At 37.6% G+C, this 17,723-nt stretch overlaps 1 protein-coding gene across 1 annotated transcript in view; it reads right to left on the bottom strand.

Annotated features, from left to right (window-relative positions):
- Positions 1-10,028: 10,028 nt before the first annotated feature.
- The window catches only part of LOC106800891 (DLA class II histocompatibility antigen, DR-1 beta chain-like), a 35,051-nt gene continuing 27,356 nt past the window's right edge, over positions 10,029-17,723 (bottom strand). The window contains exon 4 of the mRNA XM_087437817.1: positions 10,029-10,123. Coding sequence (XP_087293943.1) covers positions 10,029-10,123 — 95 coding nt within the window. The remainder of the gene's footprint in view (positions 10,124-17,723) is intronic.

The following is a 17,723-nucleotide window of genomic DNA, read 5'->3' as shown; positions in this document are numbered from 1 at the left end:
TGTATCACTACAAGCTGAAGAATGTAAATGCATTTGCTGGATTTTAACTCATAGCAATTTTTATCCACGTAGAAGTTCAAATGTTTAATATTTGGTGACTGGAAACTTCTTCAAGTGACTCGAGTTTGTTTGACACTAGTCTTTTGATAGTTTCTTTGTTATCTCGTATGACAAAATGTTCCAGGTTCATTTTGTATATTTCCTGCTCAGACCTGGAATCAGCCACTTTTCCAGAAAGCCCTGGCTTTTTTCAGTTGGAAAAGCCATTTAAGACCATAATCCAGAGTTAGGGACTGATCATTGTATCAGACTTTTTCAAGGGAAATAGAAATGTTTATGCTCGTGTATACTCATATGTATATAAATATAAAATTTATATATGCATAACTTAAGAAAATTAATCTCTTCTCTATTACATTTGTGTCTCCTTTCTCCTACACCAAGAATTCTGGTTTTCAAGGGCACAGGACAGACACAACTAGAAGGTCCATTCATACTTACTCATTTGCTGTTCCCACATTAACATACCCAGCAGTCTAAGGATAACGATACTCATGCTACAACCACCAAAATGATCACTGAAAATATTCCTTTTGCCTTTGTTCTCCTCCTCATCCCTCCTTTTCATGGTTGTTCTATATCTGTATTAATGGATCATATACCATTACGTAGAATACGTGTTCCCTTTTTACTCTTAGTTCTGTGAGTAATAACATGTGTAACGCTTACCACTATTCCTGATGTCGATGTCCCTCTAGTGCAGTGGTTCTCAAGGTGTGTCTACAGACTCCTAGAGGTCCCTGGGACCCTTTTGGAGAGTCTTCAAGGTCAAAACTATTTTTACAATAATACTGAGATATTATTTTCTCTTTTCACTACATTATTTGTACCAGTGGTGCAAAATCTAGGGTGGGTAAAACTGTTGGTGCCTTAGCACACATCAAGGCCAGTGACACCAAACCATACAGGTAGTCGTCGTCTTCTTCACTGCCATGTACTTGCAATAAAAAAATTGCCAGTTTCACTGAAGAATAGCCTTGATGAAGTGATAAAAGTCATTAGTTTTATTAAATCTCAATTCTCAAGTAGACATCATTTAAATATTCAGTGTGACAAAATAGACAGCATTTCTGTGGCATATTGATAGAAGGGCAGGCATCTTGTGGGAAAGCCTGTATAACTGCTGGAGTTGTGAGTAAAACTAGTCACTTCTTTTTATTTTATGGACCATCATTTTCCTGAAAGAATTACTGACAGACACGCTATGGTTATTTGGACTTTATTATTTTGTAGATATTTTCTCAAAAGTGAACAAAAGAAGGAAAATGATTCTGACAGTGAAAATCGGACTTTCAAGAGAAAATTAAAATTGTGGAAAACTTGTGTTTGCTGCAGCTTCCCAATACTTAAAGATTTTTCTGATAAGATTGATGGTGATATTAACAAATATGATTTTTGATATTGTTATCAAATCGTGTCAACATTTTAAAGATCTGCATAATCCTATGAACTAATACTTTCCAAATGCTCAATGAATGATATTGTGATATCATTGTGGATAAAAGATCCATAAAAGTGCAAGGTAGATCAATGAATTTAACATACCAGACTATAAAAAGTTCATTGATAAGATTTCAGATTCCACATTGCAATTAATCTGTGAGAATCTATCATTTGTTGAATTTTGGTGTCTTATCAGAGAAGAATATACACAAGAGCTGAAAGGCTATTAAAATTCTCCTCCTCTTTTCCACTAGTACATATCCGAGTGAGGCCATATTTTCTTCATGTGTTTCAACCCAAACAACATATTTTTTTTTTTTTTTTTGCGAAGAAGACTAGCCCTGAGCTAACATCCGATGCCAATCCTCCTCTTTTTTCCTGAGGAAGATTGGCCCTGGGCTAACATCTGTGCCCATCTTCCTCTACTTTATGTGGGACACCACCACAGCATGGCTTAACAAGCAGTGCGTCAGTGCCCACCTGGGATCCGAACCTGCAAACCCTGGGCCGCCAAGGTGGAGCACAAGCACTTAACCGCTACGCCACCGGGCCGGTCCCCCAAACAACATACTTTTACAGATTGAATGTAGAAGAATACATGACCAAGCTGCCTTTATTAAGCTAGACATTAAAGAGATTTAAAAAAAATGTAAAACAGTTCCTTTTCTTTCATTATTTTTCTGTGCTGGAAAATATAGCTACTTTTCATAAGTGTGTTGTTTATGTTAACACGTAGTGGGTTTATTGCTGTTGTTTAAACAAACAAATAAATATTAAATTTTTTTCAGTTTTAATTTCTAATGTGGTAAATGTCACTTGACGTAACTCACTTTAAAGCTCTTTGGCGTTCTCAATAATTTATAAGAATGCAAAGAGATCCTGATACCAAAAGTTTGTGAACTACTGATGTAATCATTGTGGTTGTTTGAAGCTCTTTCTCTAGTCGATTCCTCAGGAAGGGCTTAGGGAAGTTCTTGCACTTTACAGTTTGAAAGTCAGTTGGATATAAAAATCTTAGTTCCTATTTTCTGCTCTTGAGAAACTTAATAATGTTACTACATTTTTATGTAACATTGCTGCCAAAAAGTCTAATGCCAATCTAATTATTAAGTCACTTACTGTTTTTGCTGGGATGGCTGGATGGTATTTTCTTTTTCTTTAATGTCCAGAAATTTTATTAGAATATACCTTGGTTTTGGTCATTTGGGTTGAGTTTCTCAGATAAACTACGTTGTCTTTCAACATGTTGTTCCAATCTTTTTGTCGTTTTAAGAACGTTTTATTCAGTTATATTTTTTAGCATTTCCTATGATTTTCCTTTTTCAGAAAGTCCTGTCATTTACATGTTACATTTTTTTGTGTATCTTGAATATTTGTCATTTTCTCTTGAATTTTCATTTCTCATTGTTTTCATTTAAAAAATTGTTCATCTTTTCACCTTCTCTCTTCCTATTGAGGCCTTTTTCATTGTCTTCATTTGTTCTTCTGTTCCTTCTAGTTTAGTTTTCATTTCTGAAATGGATTTTCTTTTTATCTCTAATTATTTCCCAAGTATGATCACTATATTTCTGAGATTTTCTAATTCTGATTTATATTGTTATTTCACATCCTCTAACACTTTTTAAATGGCTTTTAGCTTGTTTTGAAATAGGTTATAGTTTAGTCTTTTTGGTTGTATGATTTTTCTGGTGTGCTTTCATTGTAAGGATTTCATTCTGTTCCATATTCTCTTTTTTCTGTGAAGTATAGCTTCATCCCTTCTCTGTTACTCATTTTATATGAAATTAATTGTCTTGAATTTTAGAAGGAGGCATACTCCAGGATGGTTTCCTTTAAACTTCGCAGAGCTCCCTCTTCTGTTGTACTAGCATGGTGCTGAAAAATATGGCAACTTGCTTTTTTTTTTTGGTGAGGAGATTGGCCCTGTGCTAACATCTGCCAATCCTCCTCTTTTTTAACTGAGGAAGACTGACCCTGGGCTAACATCCGTGCCCATCTTCCTCCACTTTATATGGGAGGCTGCCACAGCATGGCTTGCCAAGCAGCGTGTCGGTGTGCGCTCAGGATCCGAACCAGCGAACCCCGGGCCGCCACAGTGGAGCACGTGCACCTAACCGCTTGCGCCACCCAGCCAGCCCCTAACAACTTGTTTTTTGCGAGTTCCGGATTCTGTTTCCACCCCTCATTGTGAACTTCTTTTCCTTTGTCTCCTTGTCCCTGCCTGACTCAATTTTGATTCCACCCACAATTTTTCCTCAGTATAGGGTCTGCCTTGGATAGGTGCCTGGATGGCTAGTTTAGACAATTCTTATAGATGAGACTCCTCCATCCCCTTCTAACCTTACCCAGGCCCCTTTTGTTTAACTGTTATTGGATTGGGCAGACTCCTCCTAATTTTATGCTGTTCTTGTGTTGGTCTGCTGTGCTTTTCAATGAGGACCTGTTGGCTGTTTGAGATTTATCATATTCTCAGATATGTCGAATGCCTGGTTACTCCCCTCTGCCTTCTCCAGCACAGACTCTTATTCCAGGCAGATTGTGTCACTATTAGTGGTTTGTTTCCACCAGCTTATATTTTGAGGTTCATGGGGTACCTTGTCATCTAGTGTTTTTTAAAATATTGTTAATGTGCTTTTTAAAATTAAATTTCATATTTTAATATAATTGTAGAACCACATGCACTTATAAGAAATAGTACAGCAGTCCCATGCATCCTTTACCCAGTTTCCCCTAAAGATAACATCTTGTAAACTATAGTAAATTTCCCAATCTGGATATTGATAATGATACCGTCAAGATACAAAACATTTCCGTCACCACAATCTCTGTAATCTTGCCCTTTTAGAGCCACATCAACTTGCCTCCTATTTCCATTCCCTCCTTAATCTCCAGCAACCATTAATCTGTTTTTCATTTCTGTAATTTTGTCATTTCAAAAATGTTGTATAAATGGAGTCATACAGTATATAACCTTTTGGGATTGGCTTTTTTTCACTCAGACTAGTTCCCTGGAGGTTCATCCAGGTTGTTGTGTGTATCTCTACTTTGTTCCTTTTTATTGCTGAGTAGTATTCCATGACCTGTATGTATCAGTTTGTTTCCAGTTTTTGGCTATTATGAATAAAGCCGCTATAAACATTCATCTATAGATTTTGTGTGAAAACGTTGCTCTGGGATAAATGCTCAGACATGTAACTGCTGGGTTATGTGGTGGTTGCATGTTTAGGTTTTAAAGAGACTGCCAAACTGTTTTCCAGAGTAACTTGGCCATATTCAGGCACAGCGGTTAAGTTCACGAGCTCCGCTACGGCAGCCTGGGGTTCACCAGTTAGGATCCTGGGCGTGGATCTACTCACTGCTCATCAAGCCATGCTGAGGCGGTGTCCCACACAGAAGAACTAGAAAAACTGACAACTAGGATATACAACTATGTACTGGGGTTTTGGGGAGAAAAAAGAAAAACAGGAAGATTGGCAACAGATGTTAGCTCAGGGCCAATCGTCCTAAAAAAAAAAACGTGTTTATCCAGACACAAATGAGAACTTAAGTTACTGGGTTGATTGGCTTTTTTTCCTAGAAACTGTCCAATCCTAAAATTCATAGAAAGTTTCCTAGCTTTCACTCTCTGCAAAGTGAAACATCAGGTTAATTTGTGGCAGCTGTGCTGACTGCTAATGCTTTTGTGAAGTTGTTTCTGTTTCAAGTCTGGAAAGATGACTGTGACCATCCCCAGGAACACTTGGACCATAGTTGGAATTGTGATGGTTGTTATCACGGTGCTGAGGACTCCTGTGGCCCACCACAGAGATTCTCCCAGTAAGTGCTGGACAGCTACCTTCAGAGATCCCAGATCTGGGGATTAATTTCTTAGGAGCTCTGGGGCTTAGGGTTGGGTATGTTGCACTCTGACCAAATTCCAGGTACAATTTGGAAGGGCTCCTATCACAGTGCAGATTTCGCCTCCTCAGGGAAGAGAATTTTGCTAGATTCCTGTTTTCAAGCTCTGCAGTTGGAGGGAGGATAGTTTCTCTCGGGGAAAGGACTTTGGGATCTCAGAGTTGGAAGAAAAAGAGAAAATAAATTTCTGTACCACAGATGCAGGACAAAGGCATATGAGACCACTTGAGAAGCATTAAGAAACCTCAGAGTGTAAGTGAAAAGGATTTGCCATTCTAGGGACTTTCTGGGCCAAGTGGTGTTCATGTACTATTGGGCTCAGGGTTGGAGAAATTCAAGATAGCCGTGGTATCTGTAGCTTCACTATGTGAAGAGCACCATTGCCCATTCCTTGAGTGTAAGCAGCGGGTTCACAGGGATAGCGTCGTAGGGTCTGAGAGGAAAAATGGGATGAGGACAGGCAGTGAGTGCCATTAATTCTGAGTTTATGTATAAACTTGAGTCAGGATTGATGGTGAACAGGGTTATGAGAATGAGGGAAAAAACCAAGGGAATTAATATTTATTTTGTACCCACTAAATCTCCAATCCTGTAATTGTTAGACAAACCACCTCATTTAATCTTTTAAAAGACACAACACACACACACACACACACACACACACTGATGATTATGGGGTAAATATTATTATCTCACAATTTATTTACATTATTTTTATGTATAATATAACATGGACATTATATAAAACATACATGTGAACTTTAACAAAAGTTAGAAAGAAATAACCAAGCAACCAATAATCAGGTCAAAAATGACGGAATATTACCAGCACCTCAAAAGACTCCATGTACCTCTTAATTACACTGACTTCTACTTCCCAGAAGTAAGCACTATTGTAACTCTTGTAATCCTAATTAACACAGCTTTAACATATAGAAATACCTCCTTGAACATAATAGATTAGTATTTCCCCCTTTAAGTGTTCTATAAACGTTGTATTTCTTCTTGGTTCTTTTGCTCAATATTATGTTTGCCATAGATTTTTCATGTAACAGTAGTCCACCCATTTTCATTGTCGTGTAGTAGATTCCATTTCATGAGTGTACAACAGTAAACTTACCCATTCTAATGTGGATGGACATATGGGTTGCTTCCATTTTTTCCCGTGTATCCTGGAGCATAGATCAGAGTATATACTTAGATTGGAATTGATGGGTTAAAAGGGCATGCATATCTTCAACTTTACAAGAGAATGTCTGACTGTTATTCAGATTGATTGTCCTATGTGCACTCTCACCAGCAGTTTATAAAAGAAGCCAATTTTTGGCAGCTTTTGGTATTTTAGACTTTTCCATGTTTCTTTGTCTGGTGGGTATGTAGTGGTATTTCGCTATATTTTTAACTTGCATTTCTCTGATTCCTAATGAGGATGGGCAGTTCTGTATATGTTTCTTGTGTATTGGTATTTAATCTTTCTCAAAGTACCTATTTAGATATTTTCTTCCTTTTTCTATCATATTATCTTTTTCTTATTTTGTTTTTAAAAGAAATAACAATATATTCTGAATCAAGCACTATTCACTATAGCCAAGAAGTGGAAGCAACCTAAGTGTCCCTCGACTGATGATTGGATCAAGAAGATGTGGTATATATATATATATATATACAATGGAATACTACTCAGCCATAAAAAAAGATAAAATTGTCCCATTTGCAACAACATGGATGGGCCTGGAGGTTATTATGTTAAGTGAAATAAGGCAGAAAGAGAAAGACAAACACTGTATGATCTCACTCATATGTGGAATATAAACCAACACATGGACAGAGAAAACTGTATTGTGGTTACCAGGGGCAATGGCGGTAGGAGGTGGGCACAAAGGGTGAAGGGAGACATATATATGGTGATGGACAAACAAAAATGTACAACCCAAAATTTCACAATGGTATAAACTATTAAAACATCAATTAAAAAATATATTCTGAATCAAGTCCATTGTCAGTACATGCTTTGCAAAGACTTGTCTGTACTTTGCACTTTGTCTTTTTAAGTCTCTTAATGATATCCTTTGATAAGCAGATGTGAGTTTGGGGTGATCTCAAAGTCATATTTCACGTGGGTGGGAGTGAAGGAAATAACAGTCTGGAGCTGTTCACTCTGGAGCTGTTCCTTTTGGAGGATGAGATAAAGATTGAGAGATGCAATTTTTCCAATACCCAGGTTAATGAGTTTTTCTTTACGTTCTCTTCATTCCTGCTAATGACAGCATACCCTGAGGCCCACAGGTCATGTTCCTACTATTTTTGCTCAGAAATGTGACACACATAAGATGGAAAAGAAGTTGAGTGGGCTTTTCTGGACAGTCTAACATGCTTCTGTTATTTTGTCCTTACTTCTTGCCGCATCCATTCTCGTGTGAGTTGGGGCAGGGGAAAAGTCTGGAACATTCTGCATAGTTTCTGTAGGAAACTTCAGAGATTATTCCCCAGAACAAGATCCAACCTTTGGTATCAGCCATTCAATAAGGCTTGGATGATGCCTCCAGATTTCAAAATTACAGAAAGTCTTGCTGGTAGGTGAGATGACAGGGAATTCAATTCTTATCTGTCCAGTTAGTCCAGGATCTGTGCTTCACCAAAGCATTTAGTTATGCTCTTCTGCCTTCCACATGCCCCTTCACACTGAAGTTTTGTGTTCACTTTAGCAGAGTATTGTCTTTACTCATTACCAAGAGAGGTAACGAAGAGCGAGTGCTGATATAAGATCAACCTTAGTGTCCTGATCTGCAGACATGCCCCGAGAGAGGGCAGGGGTTGGGTTTTCTTCAGGAATTGGTGTGACTTATAACTCTTTCTTCTCTTTCCTCCAGGACTTGTGCACTGACTCCAAACATTCTTCTTCCTGGGATCCGTCACTTTTTTTCTTTTGTCTTGTCCTGCCATTACCCTTGTCCACAGTTCTCAGCCTCCCTTCTATCAGGCCTGTGAGCAAGCCACCTCTGCCAGCTCTGTCACCCATTGAGATCTGGCTCCCACAGAGACTGAGAAACAGCTTCCAGGTCTTGTTTTTGTTCTTGTCTGTCCTAAATTTCTGCCTATGACTTTGCTTTCCACCCTGTGCTAGAGGCACTGCTCTCTGTGCTGCCTGCTGTGTCTGTTTGAACCACAGTACTCTCAGTAGGCATTTCTGATCGTGTTCTCTTTCTGAAGACTGTCCATGAAATAAAGGTCACACTCTTTCAATAGATTTTTTCAAGATTAAATAGATTTATGAATCAACTATCTTCCCAATTCTGATTGAGTATGATGGTGGTGGTGGTGAGGAAACACTGAGCAAAGAAAAAGTGAGATTCTCAGAACTCAAGTTCAGTTATGCCACAAAGAAGGTACTATCCAGGCAAGGATACTAAAAGATCATGGGTCCCCATACTTGGTCTAATTCAGATGCCACAAAAGAATGTGAAATGAGGTATAAAATAAATTCAGTTTCTCATCATCGAGGGGTCCTGGAAGCTGGGATTGTGTGTAGCAATATTTTCTGGCTTTTACTACAGTGTGATGTGGAATCTGTGCAGTTGGAATTATTTTGTGCCAGTCGCGGTACCTAATGCCTAGTGTTGTAGTGAACCAAATTGACACACAAATATCCCCTGTCAAGTGCACTGTGTACATCGGGCAAAAGACAATGATTTTTAATTGAATATGACCTATATGAATGCATAATTAGCAATAGAAGTTTTATTAGAAAGTACTTTTTCAATTGCACATGATGAAACCCTCCTAATACCACCTTGAGGGAGAAATTGAATTTTCTGGGTTCAAGCGGTTGAAAAGTTCATATGTGAATTTGACATCAGAAAATTGCGTAGACCCCAGGACTCAAATGAGACCTCTATCTCCCTTCTGTCTTAGCTCCCTGCCCCCCTCTCTCCTCCTTCTGTCCTCGCTCCCTACTCTCAGTGTACTTCTTTCTCTATCTACTCTTTATCTCTCTGTCTGTCTGTTTGCTTCCCTTTGTCTTTCTCTCCATATCTCTTTTGCCATCTCTGTCTGTCTGCATGACCCTTTATCTCTCTGTTAATCTACTAGATGGCTTTTCTGTCTGTCTCTCTATCTGCATTTCTCCTTATATCTAAAGCTCTGTTTATGAATTTCTCCTTCTCTGTCTTTTTCTCTCCTTTCTTCTCTCTCTAGGACTCTTTCTCACATTTATATCTTTTATTTACTGTGTCTATCTCTCAGAATGCCTTTCTGTCCATCTCCTTCTTTCTCAATCTATTGGCCTATGTGCCTCACTGTCATTTTCTCTCTCTGTTATTCTCTCTGTCCCTTGTCTCTATCTTTGTCTATATTCTCTCTTTATGTTGTTGATCTCTCTGCCTCTCTGTCTCCATTTCTCTTTGTGCGTATTTGCCCTCTCTTGCTTGTGCTCTCTCTGTGTGTCTCTCTGAATTCTCTTTTCCCTGTTTGTTTTCCTGTTTTCTCCTATGAGAGTCAAGCATTTTCCACATGGCTAGGAAAATGGTCATCTCATATTTTCAACCCATCACCTGAACATCACGACACCATTATGTCAGCTCCAGATTAGCAATCTGCAGAAAGCCCTGCCTGAGTGACCCTCCAACTTTTCAACCAATCTCTTTAGCCATGGGGACGTCAGACTCTGAGTGACCAGGCTTCGGATTTGAATCCACTTCTTTGTCATAGATGGAGACTTTTATTCCTCAAAACAAGGATGGAAAAAGAGCAAGACCGGAAAGGTAATAGTAGTGGTAATAATAACAATAATGATAACAACAACAATTATAATCTATTATACAGGCTCTGATACATAAGTTTCTCTTTCTCTCTCTCTGCTTTCCTGTGTTTCTCATTTATAAAAAATTTCAGAAGGTTCTCCCTCTAAGTAGAATTTATGTAATCTCTATACAACCAAGCTTCACTTCTTCCATTCAAAGGGAGAAAAACCAAATCACATTGACCTCCACGTCCAGGATCTCTGGTGATATGAATTTCTTTTTCTACTTTGGATGTGGCTCTTATTGGCTCTACGAACCATGGTCAAATAATAAATTCCGCTCTTTTCAATACAGGAGGAATGATAGCATAACCACAATAAAACTGTAATCAGCAAAGGGAGAAAAGGTTCAGAGCATGTCCTGCTGAATGAGATGGCAGAGGTGTGAGGTTGGTCACACAATCTGGCTGGACCTTGGCTCTCATCCCGCGGAAGGTCTAATTGTCCCTCATCCTACATGCCTACCTCTGTGAGGTGGCACCGGAGAGGATTCTTCCGTGTGTTGCACAATTTAGTAGTCCTCTTCATTTTGATGTGTTTCATGGCGTATGGGGCGGGGATGGGGCACATTGCATTAGGCATTGTGCAATCCTAAATTCTTCATGAAATATTTTTTTCGCCCTAATGGGGAATCTGTTAGGTAGCAACTAAAACTAATTCTTGTTGAGTCAAGATCCTTAAATGTGGCCTCAATTCCTGTCATTTCTCTCTCTTTACTACAGGTTTAGGTGTTCCAACCAGGGTCGCAGTTCTTCAGTTAACCTATTTCCTTCTTCTCCTGTTATGGGCAGGAAACAGTGACAAAGAAGAGATAGCCTTCTCTGATCCATCCTCTCAGGTCACATTTCAGTAAATAGTTTTTTAAATGGGAGGCATTTGTATCTTTATCAGGAAAGAATTACATTTCATTTGGAAGGCTCCTAAGTGATCATTCTACACCCTCACACAAATATTTCCCTGACTCTTCCTGGGTATCAATCATTTCTCATTTTGTGTGTTCCCTTTTTGTCTAACTTTACTTCCAACAATGTCTCTATGGAGCAGATAATCCTATTTTCCCTGGTTCCTGTGGTGCACAACCATTTGACTCTTCGTTTTCTCGGATTTTTGGCCATGGGCAGAAAGAAGCCTCCTTAACTGTGAGAGAATTTCAGTCTAAAATGGAACCGGAGGATATGAAATGGAAAATATCACACATGTGCCCTTAGAAAAGCAAAACTTAAGGATGAGAAAATGATTTCCCATAAATGCCTGATTTACAGAAAACTGATAATATTGGAATTTTCTTAAATGATAGGGAATTGGTCAGGGGTTGCCTCATACCAACCTTGGGAAATTTTGCTTGTGGTTTCCGGAGGCACGAACAAGAAAGACCCAGGTTGGGTTGGTCTCATCAAATAAGCTGAATTGAGCTTTGTTTGTATGACTGGACTGGTTGTTTCTGCTGAGGGAATTTTCAGAGCTGGTCTCCATTAGCTTTTTATTTTAACAGACTCTAACTGAACTCTCCCCTCTTTACTTTCCCCTCCCATAAATACAGCCTACCCATGTTTGTTAACAGACTCATCTGTAGCTTGCTACAATTTTCGTGTCCCGAACTTCAATTCTTCTGCTATTCCTGAATAAACTCATCTTTTTCACAATTTTGAGCTTGCCTCAGTTTACCTCTTTATTTAGGTTGGCATAACAAATATGATTAGTATTTATCCTTTCGGATGTATTGGCTTGAAGAGAAATTTGATTCTTGTTGTATTTTATCAATTATACACCAATATTTTTAACATTAGGATCCTAGTAGCTCATGGTCTGAGTACAGAAGGTGTTTTCCCACATAATACCAATTGCTATTCCTGGCATAAAGGACACATTTCCATCTAAACTCAGGTGGTTGTATGTCTTAGTTGCTGCCATATGTTAAAACCAAATTCCAGGTACTAGTTTTAGTGTTAATCAAGATTCTTTCAGTTGTAATTGATAGGAAACCATGTCAAACACTGATAAGTGAAAAGAGAGAGGGAGAGAGGAGAGAGAGAGAGAGCATGATTGAGAGAAACAGATTGGTTTTAGGATCACACCCTTGTTTCTCTGTTCTGTCATCCCATCTCTTAGCCTTTTTTCTCCCAGTGTGCTGGCTTTATTTTCTCTTACTGCTTGCTCAACATTGTGGGTGTGTCACATCCTTCCTGTTACATTATCCCTGTATCAAGGGGGCTTTTATAATGACTCCAGGTAGAAAAATTCCAGGGAAGGATAATATTGACCACACTGGGCCACATACTCATCCCTGAATCAATCGCTCTGTTCATTGTTGAGTTTTTTGACAGGCCAGGTGCAGGCCAGTTGCCTGCTATATTCATGGGGATGTGATCTCTTATGGGAGGGAAAAGGAGGGAAGTTACTGGAAAACAAATGCAATAGCTACTGGAGTTACATAATAGAGCATTTCTCACACACACCTCCCCAATATACATGCTACTACTGTCTCCTTCTGAAGGAGTCATCAGGAAAAATACAGTTGCCAAAGTTAGGGGCATCATTGTACTGATAGCACTTGAGATATATCACATCCATGTGAGTCTATTTGGTCATAAACTATTTCTTTGCTTTTTATTGAGATATAATTGCCATATATCATTATATTGGTTTCAGGTGTACAACATAATTGTTCGATATATGTATATATTGTGAAATGATCACCACAATAAGTCTAGTTAGCACCCATCACCACAGATAGTTACAAATTTTTATTTTATTGTGATGAGAACTTTTAACATCTACTTTCTTAGCAATTTTCAAATATATAATAAAGTATTATTAACTAGAGTCACTATGCTATTCCTTATATCCCCAAGAATTATTCATTTATAACTGGAAGTTTTGTTCATTTTGACCACCTTTGTTCGTTTCACCCATCCCCCACCCCCCACCTCTGGCAACCACCAATCTGTTCTCTGTATCTACGAGTTCATTTTTTTTTTTTTTTTTAGATTCCACATATAACTGAGATCATACAATATTTGTCTTTCTCTGTCTGACTTATTTCATTTAGCATAATGCCCTCAAGGTCCATCCACGTTATTGCAAATATCAGGACTTCCTTCCTTTTTATGGATGAACAATATTTCATTGCATATATATATGTATATATATCACATTTTCTTTAGCCATTCTGACACCTTGGTTGCTTCCCTGTCTTGGCTATTGTAAATAATGCTGCAATGAACATGAGGGTGCAGATTTTTTTTGAGTTAGAGTTTTCATTTCCTTTGGGTAAATACCCAGAAGTGGAATTACTGGAACATGTGGTAGTTCTATTTTTAATCTTTTGAGGAACCTCCATACTGATTTCTATAGTGGCTGCACCAATTTACGTTCTCACCAACAGTGCACAAGTGTTCTCTTTTCTCCACATCCACATTAACACTTGTTATTTTTTGTCTTTTTGATAATAACTATTCTAACAGGTATGAGGTGATGTCTCATTGTGGTTTTGATTTGCATTTCTCTGATGATCAGTGATGTTGAGCACCTTTTCATGTACCTGTTGGCCATCTGTATATCTTCTTTGGAAAAATTTTATTCAGGTCCTCTGCCCATTCTTTATGTATTTTATTTGTTTATTTTTTATCATCATTATCAACCCTAAGGTTGATGTATTTCTTTTTTCAACTTTACTGAGATATAATTGACATAACATTGTGTAAGTTTAAGATGTACAACATGTTTATCTGATACACTTAGATATTGCAAAGTGATTACCACCATAGAGTTAGGTAACGCTTCCATCACGTCACATAGTTAGCATTCTTTTTTTGCATTGAGAACATTTAAGATCTACTCTCTTAGAAAATTTCAAGTATATAATACAGTATTGTTAACCACAATCAACAGGCTGTACATTAGATCCCCAGACATCATTCATCTTATAACTGGACGTTTGTAATCTTTGACCGACATCTCCCCATTTCCACCATCCCTTCCCCGCTAGTAACCACCATTCTACTCTCTGTTTCTATGAGTCTGGCTTTTTTAGATTCCATATATAAGAGATATCATGCAGTATTTGTCTTTCTCTGTCTGACTTATTTTACTTAACATAATGCCTTCAAAGTACATCTACGTTGTTGCAAACAGCAGGATTTGTTTGTTCTCATGGCTGAATAATATTCCATGGTATATATACATACACCACATCTTCATCTGTTCATCTGTTGATAGACATTTAGGTTGTTTCCAAATCTTGGCTATTGTGAATAATGCTGCAATAAACATGAGGGTGCAGATATCATTTTGAGATACTGATTTCATTTCTCTTGGATATATACCCAGAAGTGGGATTATGTGGTAGTTCTATTTTTAATGTTTTGTGACACCTACATGCTGTTTTCCATGGTGTTTGGATCAATTTACATTGCCACTAACAGTGCTCAACGGTTCCTTTTTCTCCACATCCTTGCCAAGATTTATCATGTGTTATTGAAGATAGTCATTCTAACAGGTGTGACTTGATATCTCATTGTGGTGTTGACTTGCGTTTCCCTGATGATGGTTGATGTCGAGCAACTTTCATGTACCTGTTGGCCATATGTTAGTCTTCTTTGGCAAACTGTCTCTTCAGTTCCTCTGCCCATTTTTTTTTTTGAGGAAGATTGGTCCTGCACTAACATCTGTTGCCAATCTTATTCCTTTTTACTTGTTTCTCCCCGAAGCCCCAATACATAGTTGTGTATCATAGTCGTAGAGTTGTAGCTCCTCTATGTGCGATGCCACCTCAGCATGGCTTGATGAGTGGTGAGTAGGTCCATGCCCAGAATCCGAACCGGCAAACCCTGGGCCACCAAAGCAGAACACGCGAACTTAACCGCTATGCCACTGGGCAGGCCCCCCTCTGCCCATTTTTTAATTGGGTTATTTTTTTGGTATTGAATTATATAAGTTCTTCATATATATTCTATTTATTTATTTATTTATTTAGGTTAGGAATATTGTTGCTCAGCTAACATCTGTGCCAATCTTCCTCTATTTTGCATGTGGGATGCTGCCACAGCCTGGCTTGATGAGCAGTGTGTAGGTCCACACCTAGGATTGGAACCCAGGCCACCAAAGTGGAGTGCAGGAACTTAACCACTATGCCTCTGGGTTGGCCCCAATATTCTGCCTATTTTTAAATCAGATTGTTTGTGTTTTTTCTTTTGAGGTGCATGAGTTCTTTATACATTTTGGATATAAACTCCATAGCAGATATATTACTTGCAAATATTCTTTTCCATTTGGTAGGTTGCCTTTTCATTTTCTTGATGGTTTTCTTGGTTGTGCAGAAGCTTTTTAGTTTGGTGCAGCCCCATTTGTTTATTTTTGCTTTTGTTGCCTTGCTTTTGGTGTCAAATCCAAAAAATCTCTGCCAAAACCAATGTCAAGCTGCTTACTGCCTATGTTTTCTTCTAAGAATTTTGTGGTTTGAGCTGTTATGTTCAAGTTTAATTTATTTTGAGTTAATTGTTGTGTATGGTATAAAATACTGGTACTTTTGTTGTTTTGCATGTGGCTGTCCAGTTTTCCCAACACCATTTATTGAAGATACTTTGCTTTCTCCATCGTATATTCTTGGTTCCTTTGTTGAAAATTAGCTGTCTGTATATGTATGGAGGGTCTATTTCTGGGCTCTCGGTTTTGTTCCATCGATCTGTTTGTCTGTTTTTCTGCCAATACTGTGCTATTTTGATTACTATAGCTTTGTAGTATACTGTGAAATCAGAGAGTGTGATACCTCCAGCCTCATTTCTTTTTTTTTTCCTAGGATTGCATTGGCTTTTCAGGGTCTTCCATTGTTCCATATAAATTTTAGGAATCTTTGTTCTATTTCCATGAAAAATGTCATTGGGATTTTGATAGAGATTGCATTGTATCTGTAGATTGCTTTAGGTAATGTGGACATTTTAACTATGTTAATTCTTCCCATCCATGAGCACAGAATATCATTCCATTTCTTTGTGTCCTTTTTGATTTCTTTTAACAATGTTGTATAGTTTTCAGTGTATAGGTCTTTTACCTCCATGGTTAAATTTATTCCCAGGTATTTTATTCTTTTTGTTGCAATGGTAAAGGAGATTGTTTTCTCGATTTTTCTTTCTGCTAGTTCGTTGTTAATGTATAGAAACATAACTGATTTTTGTATGTTGATTTTGTACCCTGCAACTTTACTGTATTTGTGTATTAGTTCCAACAGGCTTTTTTTTTTTTTTTTGGTGGAGTCTTCAGGGTTTTCTATGAATAAGATAATGTCGTCTGTAAATAGAGGCAATTTTACTTCTTCCTTTCCTTTTTGGGTAGTTTTTATTTCTTTTTCTTACCAAAAATGCTCTGGCTAGGACTTCCAATATTGTGTTGAATAAAAGCGGTTAGAGTGGGCATCCTCGTCTTGTGCTTGATCTTAGAAGAAAAGCTTTCAGCTTTTTACCATTGAGTATGATGTTAGCTATGGGCTTGTCATTTATGGCATTTATTATGTTTAGGTATGTTCCTTCTGCACTCATTTGTTTTAGAATTTTATCATGAATGGATGTTGAATTTTGTCAAATGCTTTTTCTACATTTGTTGAGATGATTATACAAATTTTATCCTTCATTTTGATAATGTGGTATATCACGTTGACTGATTTGTGATATGAAACCATCCTTGCATCCCTGGAATAAATCCCACTTGATCATGGTGTATGACCCTTTTAATGCAATGTTCAATTAGTTTTGCTAATATTTGGTTGAGAATTTTTGCATCTATGTTCATCAGGGATATTGGCCTGTAATTTTATTTTCTTATAGTGTCCTTATGTGGTTTTGATATCAGGGTAATGTTGGTAATGTTCCAAACTCATAAAATGAGTTTGGAAGTAGTCCCTCCTCTTCTTTTTTTAAAAGAGTTTAAAGATTGCTATTAATTTTTCTTTAGATGTTTGGTAGAATTCATCCATGAAGCTGTCTGGTCCTGGATTTTTGTTTGTTGGGAGGTTTGTGATTACTGATGCAATCTCCTTAATAATAATCAGTCTGTTCAGATTTTCTATTTCTTCATGATTCAGTCTTGGTAGGTTGTATGCTTCTGGGAATTTATCCATGTTTTTAGGTTGTCCAATTTTTTGGCATATAATTTTTCACAATAGTCTCTTATGATCTTTTGTATTTTCTGTGGTATTAGTTGTAACATCTCCTCTTTCATTTCTGATTTTATTTATGTGAGCCCTCTCTCTTTTTTCCTTAGTGAGTTTAGCTAAATGTTTTTCTATTTTGTTTATCTTTTCAAAACATCAGTTCTTAGTTTCATTCATATTTTCTGTTGTCTTTTTAGTTTCTATTTCATTTATTTCTGCTCAGGTTTTTATTTCCTTCCTTCTACTAACTTTGGGCTTTGTTTTTTCTTTTCTAATTCCTTGAGGTGTAAAGTTAGGTCTTTTATTTGAGATTCTTCTTTTTTCTTCATGAAAGAGTTTATTGCTAGGAACTTTCCTCTTAGAACTGTTTTTGCTGCATCC

This window comes from Ceratotherium simum, chromosome 13 (genome assembly GCF_057802395.1).
Source record: "Ceratotherium simum simum isolate JZ-2026a chromosome 13, ASM5780239v1, whole genome shotgun sequence".
Taxonomy (NCBI): domain Eukaryota; kingdom Metazoa; phylum Chordata; class Mammalia; order Perissodactyla; family Rhinocerotidae; genus Ceratotherium; species Ceratotherium simum.
Note: the sequence above shows the minus strand (reverse complement) of the source record. Positions and strands in the feature narration are given on the sequence as shown.